Source organism: Cariama cristata, unplaced genomic scaffold (genome assembly GCF_000690535.1).
Source record: "Cariama cristata isolate BGI_N322 unplaced genomic scaffold, ASM69053v1 scaffold42666, whole genome shotgun sequence".
In the NCBI taxonomy this organism is placed as follows: domain Eukaryota; kingdom Metazoa; phylum Chordata; class Aves; order Cariamiformes; family Cariamidae; genus Cariama; species Cariama cristata.
In genome coordinates, this window is record NW_009622317.1 from 2,639 (window position 1) to 12,498 (window position 9,860).

At 34.5% G+C, this 9,860-nt stretch overlaps 1 protein-coding gene across 1 annotated transcript; it reads left to right on the forward strand.

The window, feature by feature from the left end:
* Positions 1-5,420: 5,420 nt before the first annotated feature.
* LOC104163318 (fragile X mental retardation protein 1 homolog) lies at positions 5,421-9,275 on the forward strand (the record flags this gene model as incomplete). The annotated part of the gene is made up of 6 exons (XM_009702284.1): positions 5,421-5,475; positions 6,225-6,318; positions 7,359-7,430; positions 7,709-7,857; positions 8,974-9,067; positions 9,159-9,275. Coding segments are annotated over exons 3-6 (375 nt in total), but the record flags the coding sequence as incomplete, so codon positions are not given.
* Between the last annotated feature and the right edge of the window lie 585 nt (positions 9,276-9,860).

Consider the following 9,860-nt stretch of genomic DNA (forward strand, 5'->3'; position numbering starts at 1 on the left):
ACTGGAGTGTGTTGGTGTGATTGCTGTAGTGGAGACTAGTTATTTCTGAATGGAATGAAAATGTCGCTTGGTGAATACTTCATACTTTCATGAACTTTTTCTCCGTGGCTAAGATGAATTATTCCAGGGAAAGTGCAGTGCAATCAATGAGCATAATTCAGGCATAGTTGACAGTCTAGTACCTAGAGATGCTTAGTCATGACTTGGTATGTTGCTGAGCCCAGAATCCTTGGAAAGAAAAGCTTAGATTCCCTTATTTGTTTTACGAAGACTGATCCAACAAACCACCAAGACTGTGAATCCTAACAGGAGGGAACTGCCTTTTTGCAGCTCACGGCTAAGTAACTAAATCTTGAAGATGTGTGCTATTTGGGCATATCTTTTCATGTCTTTTCTTGTACAGGTGTAGTAAATGAGGTTTTAAAGTTCTTATCTCATTCTCAGAGGACTAATAGACAGTCCTTTCTCTGATCTTTCTGGAACTAGCTTTAGATATTATTTCCCTCTAAAAGGGGAGAGCTTTCCACCATGGGTTTGATTTTTCTTTTCCAGTTTGGGAGTTGTTATGCCTTCTTTCCTTTGGTAAAGATGGAAAGCATCCTGTTTGAAGCGGATAGTTTTGGAATGATGTTTGCTGTTAACATCTGTATGTTGTCTGTCACCAATTTTTGCCATTGCTTGCTCTGTAACCTTCTTAAAAATCTTCCACTTGTTATCCCAGTAGTTTCAGCACTTTGCCATTGTTTTCTTGATTTTATAGATACTTCACATTTTTTCATTGAAGCTACAATTGATAAAATCATTAATCTCTTTCAGTTTTTTATGACTTCAGGTCTCACTATTAACAGTTGTTCCTTTGGCCTCCTGTTGCATTTCTTACCAATTTTTTTCTTTTCTTTCACTGTTCCATACAGACATACCCTCAGGAAATACTTTCGATGTCTTTGTATGTTCACAAGCCTGTCTAGTCAGTCCTGCTGAGGATGGTAGCCTCTACCCTTTTCCCTTGTTCGGTTACCATTTCTGTGACTATTCTTCTAAAATCCCTATTCCGTTTTTTTTGTGCTTTTCTCAGATTTGATTACCAGTGTGAGTTCCCTTTTGACTTTCTCATTCCAACAGGTATGAAATGTTACAGAAATAGTAGATGCAAATTTGTATCAACATAGCATTTTTAATCTTAAAAAGCCTATTTTCCCTCCTTTCAGTCCTTATGGTTAATTATCGTCCTTTATTAAAATGGTTGACAATGCGCACGTCTGATGATGAGCAGACTTTAAAAAAAGCAACAAAACTTCATGGCAGCTGGAGCCTCTACTTGTTCCTTTGAAGTGTCTGTCATTCCATTTAGCACAAAAATAACAAATATACTGGTCTTTCCAATAATTCTTATTTTGTATCAAATAATTTGTAGCATTTAGAGCATATCTTCAGCATATAACCCTTTTTAGAATGTGAATACTCATGTGTTTGAGAAATGCCATGACATGTCAGTGTTGGATTGTAAACTTTTTTACTTAATTATGTCTGAAGCATGGAGAGAAATGTTAATGGCTTATGCGACTGAAAGTCAAATTTGGTGTAGAAAACTTACCACATTTGATTTTTGTCCGCATTACAGAAGAGTCCACCTTAGCCATTGTAAAATGTGCTTCTATTCACAGAAGCAAAAGCAAACTTTTTTCACTGATTCAGGTTTCTTTTTGTGTACTCTTAGTGACAGTGATATCCCAGCTGCTGTAGTCTTTCACTGTCCTGTTCCCTCATTTTACTTCCATCTAGTTTCACTATGTTTTTAATGGTTTTCATCTATCTGCTCACATTCATCATAGCCGATGTTCTGTCCCTTCTTGGGTGTGCATTTCAAACTCACATGTAGGCACCTTTATGTTTAATCTCCATGCCCAACTTACACTCTTTATTTCAAAAAAGACTGAATGCTTAGTGTATTTTTCGTAATACTTCATGTGAAATCAGTACCTCTGGTATCTGGAGCTGGGTGTCTGGTGTGAATTTGGCTTATGGTGTTAAAGGTCTCATTTCTTTTTAGCATATATGTAATTTTACACATCACATAATAAAGAAAACCAAACAACTCTTAATTTTAATTTTGTTTTTCCAAAAACGTGAATGGTTAAGTATTACATTTTTTCATGAGAACTTAGAAATGTACAAATGTATACTGCTGTAAAGTCCAAATATGTTTTACTTACTACAGATCTGTTTAATTATTTATAGTGGAGGAAAATTGACAGGTTGCTATGATGCAGACTATGAAAAACTGGTGTGATAAGTATCTCTGTCATTTTTTTGTGTCAGAAGAAACTGAAGAACAAGCAAAACCACCTTTCTGTGGGTAGATGGGATTAGGCGACCAAATATTTAGCCTATTAATATGTTTTGTCTGGTTAATTGTTTTTTAAGCAGAAATCTCACACGGAGGTAGTCAGAAGTGTTGTGTATATTGCATATTTGAAATCAGGTATTTGGTAAGGCATCATTTACTTTGTAATTAATTAAAAATTCATGACAATGAATTTTTGTAGTTTTGCAAGGCTGGAAATTAAAAGGCAAACAACAGAGTTATGACATCAACTTTTTTGGCCAGGCTGGAGTGAAAGCCAGGTATTTAATCACTTTCTGTGACTGAGTCTTCTGAACCTGTTATAAACTAGCAATTATGTTGGTTTTATAATTTTCACTAGCAATGTCTATATTGATGCTACCTGTGTATGGTCAACAGTTATCCTTAATGTTCCTTGTTCAGTTTCCTTCAGGTTTCTGCATTGTGACCAAAGCAATATCAAAGACCTCTTTAAGGAGAGCTTAAACAGGAGAGCGTAGTTCAATATGGTCTTAGGCTAGTCTTCAACTTGATAACTCACACTTATTTGTGTCATCGTCTGGTTTACTTATTAGTGGTAGATTTTAGCATTGTTACCACTAGTTATGTATATTGCTGTAGTCACTAGGATTCTACTCAAGATGACTTGGATATTATGAGCTATCAGATCCAAATATGAGATGTAGTCTTGCTCTTTGCTGCTGTGCTTGTGTATTTTTCTGTCGTTTCCTGCAATTTTTAGAGTGCTATTTAGAGCATCTTTTGGTGTTTTCATCACCATAGAGGGGGTGACGACTTCTCCAAAAGTGTCTTTCGTAGCAGGAGAAGTGACTTTTTGTTATTTTATGAATATGAGAAAATTAAGTATCAACAAATTCTTTCTCAAGGCATTGTCTTGTGTTACTCTTATCTGTTTTCCTCAAGGCTATTAAGTGTTCTTGGTGTAACTTCTGGTGGATCTGCTTTATAAAATAATCTCTGCTTTTGCATACTCAAGTGTTATTGATACCAAGTCTTATCCTTTTTCCATCTGTAGTATGAAGGAGTTATACCAAATACTTGGTAGTGCTTACAGTGTTTTTTCAGGTATTAAAGGCATCCATTTCTGCTACATCTGTAAGAATAGGTGCTTCAGAGCTGCACATGACAAACGTTGGAAGAAATGTGGGTGGAGCCTTTGAAGGTGATGTGATGCAAAATGAGTCAGGACTACCATAGTATTTGTCAAGTGCATATCCAGTTCTGGAATTGTCTTACAGAAGACACAGCGATATGAAACATTAGGTATATGTTCAGTATCCGTAAAGATCAACTGGGAGTTCTGTTGGCTCTTTATGTAAATAGCATTTCTGTACTACTGTCAACATGATCCTGAGATGTCGTCTTAAATCTTATTTTGTATCATGTCGTTAAAAAATATCAACTAAGCTTGTAATCCCCTTGGAAGGAGTATGTTGGAATTTTGAAATATGTAATTATGTAAATGCTATTAGAGACTGTTTTAAATCTCCTTTGGATGCTAGCAATAATAAACTTTCCAGTAACCTTATTCTTACAGTATTGAGTGACAAACAAGGTATAAAACTGTGTTTTGCTGTTGTCATTTTGGCTTTGCTTTGACTTCTGTTCAAGGTGGTGTTAATTATTTTCAGATTATCAACTAGCATTGCACTTTTTTCTCGTAATGAATGTCTCTGAGTAATGACACTTGTGTGCATGTACTGCTTAATTTTGGTATAACCAGTTCTTGGAGCTCTGTATCAGTCATCAGGTATTTGCTCTTTGATACTGCGATGCTGCTGTAACTCAGGAAATGCTTTGGAATATATAAAGGAGAAATAGCAGAAGAATTTTTTAAACCATTCAGATTCCATATGAGGAAAAACTCTTACCTTTTTGTAGGAGATAAGAGCTGTTCTTGTCTTGGAAACTTGAAATGTGAAGAGAATAAAATGTTCCACAGTTCACTAACTAATTCTTCAGAAGCGGTAGCTGCTGCTAAATTATTTTGAATTTACTGAGAATTTTTTGGTTTACTAAGATGGATCTCCATTGGTAGAACGAACTTCTATACTCAGTCTTTCTCATGGGCTTTTATCTACCTACCTTGCAAGGATATACTATATATGGACAAATATTAGTGGAATACTCAGTGTTTTGCCAATGTTTACCTGTTTCAGAAATTCATAGGGTTATTTTTAAAAAGGGACCAAAAAAACCCCATTTTTTTCATCCATAGTTGCCCTGTGACCTCCATCATTTGAGGCCATGAAAAATATTTTCATTGGTAAATCCCAAAGTTCTTTGAGTATTGATCTTGCTGTTCTGTGGATGGGGGGGCGGAACGTGTGGGCTTGAAGCTGAAAATTGATCAAAGGTCAGTCAGTTGAGTATGTAAGGTAGGAAAAGACCTCACAGTGCTGAATCTTAGTTCTGTACTCTGCTTTGTGGTTGCATGGGAGACTTGACACAACTGCTATCCGTCCCCCAGAAGAAAAGTGAAGGAAGGATGCAGGGCATTTATCTTAAGTTTGTACAGTACAGAAGTTAAGTGTGGTGAAGTAAATAAGGGGAAAACTGTGCTGAAATGGATATAGATGAGTTTTGCTAGTGCAATATTCTAACTTAGGTTGAGGTAAAGGAGAGGAGAGAAGAGACAGGATTTCTTTTTTTTTTTTTAAGGAGGACTGTTGTAGTTTAATTTCTACACTTGTGAAAATACACAAAATGTGATTATAAAATCAAACATTTTAAACTTTCATTATCAAAACTTTTCAGAATGATCTTGTAATTTGTTAGTAGCCTCTCCCATTACTTCTCAAAAGTAGGAAGAGTGCATGTGTAGCTCGAGCGTTCTGTCTGTGTATCAGTATGCTGGCAGTTGTGAACCCAAGGAGGTTATCAGCTTTCAGTATGCGTTTAATGTAAGTCTATAGCAAAATTAAAAAGACTGACTTGAAAGCGTACTTAAATTTTGAGTTTTGTCAATATCTGTGAACGGAAGATGTTGTACAGGTTTAAAATTATTTTTTAAAATATCCATAAACATACCATAATTATACCTTTTTTTCTACGCAGGCATTTGTAAAGGATGTGCATGAAGATTCTATAACAGTTGCATTTGAAAACAAGTAAGTGTACTGCTGGTGTTATACCTATAAATGATACAGAGTATCAGCCTTGCATTTGATTAACCTAAATATAACTTAGTAATGTAGGGTAGCATCTATTAGGCACTCTAAGCTTACTGCTCGCATGTTTTAGAATAATGTTTGATATTCACTATGTTGTGACATTTCTGTATAAATGCTTTTAACAAAACTATAGTGAGGTGGGTTTTGTTGGGAAGATAAGCATGTTGTTATTGAATTTACATGATGGCAACTTATGTTTGAGTAAGTCAGCAGTGGTATCCTGACTCAGTCTTTCTCATGTGAATGTTGTATTTTAGATTTAGCAGATTACATTACTACAAAGTGTGTTTTATAGATAAGTGATAAATACCAGTTTTCGAAGCCAGAAATGAAATTATATAAGGGCATAAAAAGTTAAACTTCCACTATGCCATTTAGTTCAGGTTTCATTTCCTTCAGGAAGTAAATAACACACTGCTATATACTTCTGCCTGTCAATCTTTGTAAGGGCATCATCTGTTGTATTTTGGAAATTGTTTTCTAGTTTCTTTAAAAATAATCTTTTCTTGTCATGCTCATTTTATCCAGTCTCTGTTAAAGAAACTGAAAATTTAAAACTCTGTTCAGACTGAATCCTGATCAAGTTTTCATGATCTATAGTGGAAGCAAAGAAAATGTTTCTGATTTCTGTTTACAAAGAAGGTGAAAATGTTTAGGCTGTTCATTCACTATATTTTTGTTTGTAGCTGGCAACCAGAAAGACAAATACCATTCCATGATGTGAGGTTTCCGCCACCTGCAGGCTATAATAAAGATATAAATGAAAGCGATGAAGTAGAGGTATGTGTGCTCCATGAACAACATTGTTTTGAGAAGTGCAAGAAGTTGGGGTGAAAAATACCAGCGAAGCCAGTGAAAAGTTTGCTTCCATGTTCTATACTGTGACATTTTTGATTCCAAGTACTACATAAAACACAATGTCAAGCATGTCATCAAAAAGAGAATGACAGTTGTAAACCATATGGCTATTTTGGAATTCTGTGTACCATGGCCTCCATGCTGATTTACAAACATGATCAGCATTTCTTTGATTACAGAGCAGTTCTTTATCAGAACTGAATTAATCTAGAAGTCAATGCTGGACTGTAGTTCTTCAGCTGTAAGTTAATAATGTCTGTATTACCAAAACTTCAAGCTGAATGAGATAATTTGCATTATATGTCTGTGTACATAAAATATATGTATTTGTATATGTAAATACTTACGTATATATAGAGAGAGACTGGCTTTAATATAGTACATTCCCAAAACTACCTTATTTTATGAAATTATAAAATTGATTTTTATAATTACTTTAAAAAAAGAAAACTTTCAAGATGAACATTTCGCTTGCATGCTATTTAAGTTTATTTTCAATTGAAAGATAACTAAATGGCAGAACTTCTTTGATGTGGATGTGGCCAATATCATATATGTGCTGACGAAGTGTGTGATATCTGTTCTTTCCCTTCCACCCACTCATAGGACCTCATCAGACTTACACACAATTAGAAATAATGTTGATTAAATATTAACAGATGTAAAAGACTGAACTATCTCTCTTCTGACTGTATGCAAGACTAAAACAACTAATACTAGTAGATTGGATGCAATAGTATTTTTCTGTACAATCTTATATACATCATTTTGTCTCTTACCTCTATTTACAATAGACATTTCAACTGTTACATACTTGCTATATAGTCCTTATATTGGTATATAAAATCTCTATTCTGCTGGATTTAGTTCCTGTAGCAGAGTTCCTGATCATATTAGTAGTGTCATCTTTTGTGATGTCTTTTAAGAATGCTACAGATATGTAATGTATGTATTTTGTTTAGGTTTATTCCAGGGCAAATGAAAAAGAACCCTGCTGTTGGTGGTTGGCTAAAGTGAGAATGATAAAGGGTGAGGTAGGAATATGCATATATACACATATATATTTTTTTATATTTATTTATACTTTATTTTTCTTATGTGTTTTTATATTGATATGCATGGTGTTTTTAACTTGTCCCTTTTCATTTTCAAAGAGTTTCTGGATTAGGAGTGTTGCAATTACCGTTAATCTTAACCTGAAAAGTTCAAATTTGACTTGTGCAGTTAACAAAAGTACTTTTCACTTACTAGTGTAATGCTCAGTCTTGTCATAAAATGTGTGGCTTGGATGATTTTATTATTTTTATATCAGTTCTATGTAATAGAATATGCAGCCTGTGATGCTACGTACAACGAAATCGTCACAATTGAGCGTTTGAGATCTGTGAACCCTAATAAACCTGCAACAAAAGATACTTTTCATAAAATCAAACTGGCAGTTCCAGAAGATTTAAGGCAAATGTAAGTACAAGCATTTCTTTATAACTTGTTTCAAAACGTGGGCAACTTCTTGAGCCTGAGACAAGAAGGAATAAAAATGCTTTTTACTGCTCTAAATTAACTTTTAAAATTTTCATATAAGAATGTAGAAAATACAAATGTGGACATGCTCATACTTCAGAAATAGAAAAGATCCTTTTTGAAATGCAGTTTAGTCCTGGAGGAAGAAATACTTTCTTCAAAGTTTTAAGGTTTGTGTGCAGTATAGAGTAAGATTTTTATTCTTAGAGCTGTTCAGTGATGTGCACAGATTAATCTGAATCCATTCTTTGTCAACTTTTATTGATAATTTTGAAGTGGTAACTCTTTCATTCATAGTATCTGACAATCTGTGCAAGTTGATATTTAATTACAAAAGAAAACGCTGCCGTATATTGTAGGGCATGAGATGTTTTGATGATGACTGTGGGAATAGTTGTGCAATAATCAAACCTCCCATAGTATGGAAACAACTAGTTTTCTCCTAGAACACAGGCATGATGTTCTCATGTAAACATAGCTTTAAAACTTAGATTAATTCCGACTCCCCTTTTTTAGCCTCGGATCACTTTCTGCTTTTTTGAGATATGTGTTATTGCCTCAGTGTGGAGTAAACCATAGATTCAGGTTAAACTAAGAATTTCTGAAGTTAGTGATGTAGCACACAAATTCACTAAGTAGCGAGTGGACGAAAGAAACCTGGAGAAGCAAAATACAGCATGGGATGAGCATAAGGTCATTAGAATGCTGCAGTGGTTACAGTGAAGTCACACATCATACTGATTCATGGTGTGTGTGAAATTTTGGACATGCTGATTGTAACAATTACAGCTTTTTAATGTAGTTTTGCTTAACTGGTTTGTCATTTTATAGATGTACATACAGAAAATTTTGCAATATTTCTAATCCCACTCATGAAAACAAATTAAAGAAAAATGAGTAAAATAAATGATAACAGAATAAAATAACACCTGCATTAAAAGGGAGAACTTGGATATATCTATTTAGATTCTTTGTATTAAGAAATAAATCTTTTTGGTTGTGAACCATACATGCAGCAGTTATTATATTTTAACTTTGTAGTGTTTTTATTCCTAGGTGTGCCAAAGAATCTGCACATAAGGACTTCAAAAAGGCAGTTGGAGCTTTTTCTGTAACATATGATTCTGAAAACCACCAGCTTATTATTTTGGTAAGTACAGATATCTAACCATACCATTGGCAGTGCTTTGTTTCAAAAGTTCATGTGTAAACCACTGTGTTTTCTTTATTAATAAATTTAGTCAATCAATGATGTAACAACAAAGCGGGCAAATATGCTGATCGATATGCACTTTCGAAGTCTTCGTACCAAGTTGTCCCTGATACTGAGAAATGAAGAAGCTAGCAAACAGCTGGAGGTATGTTGTTTGTTTTCCCTGAAGTAGTTTGAGTGAAAAACAAAACAAAAAAAACCACAACCAACCCCACAAACTCATGCATTTCTTAGCTGGTAGGACTTGCATTGGGGTGAGAGTAATTATTACTTACTGGTACTATTCTTGCTGTTAAAATGAGGCAGATGGAGATGTAACCCAACAAAGTTGTTTACAGTTAAAGAAAGGGCCCATTCTTGCAAAGACTCATTTTTATCCAGTCCCATTTCATTCAAAAAAGTGTGGGATTAAATACAAATATATATATACACACATGTGTATTTCTTTCATAGCTTGAAGAATAAAATAATTAGCCATTGTTGCATTAATAGTACCACATATTTGATAGCTTTGAATTACTGTTTTTAAAAATAGATGGGAGTGAACATGGTATGATACTGTAATGGACTTGAACTGGATCTTGCAAAACAGCACAGTGAAAATGAGAGATGGAAGGGGTGAGACTGATGTTGGTAGGATATATGAAGGCATGAGTTTGTCTATAGATAAAATGTTAGGAAATGATCTTACAGCAGATACAGCTCCTGATATTCCTGTGACTGGAGAGTG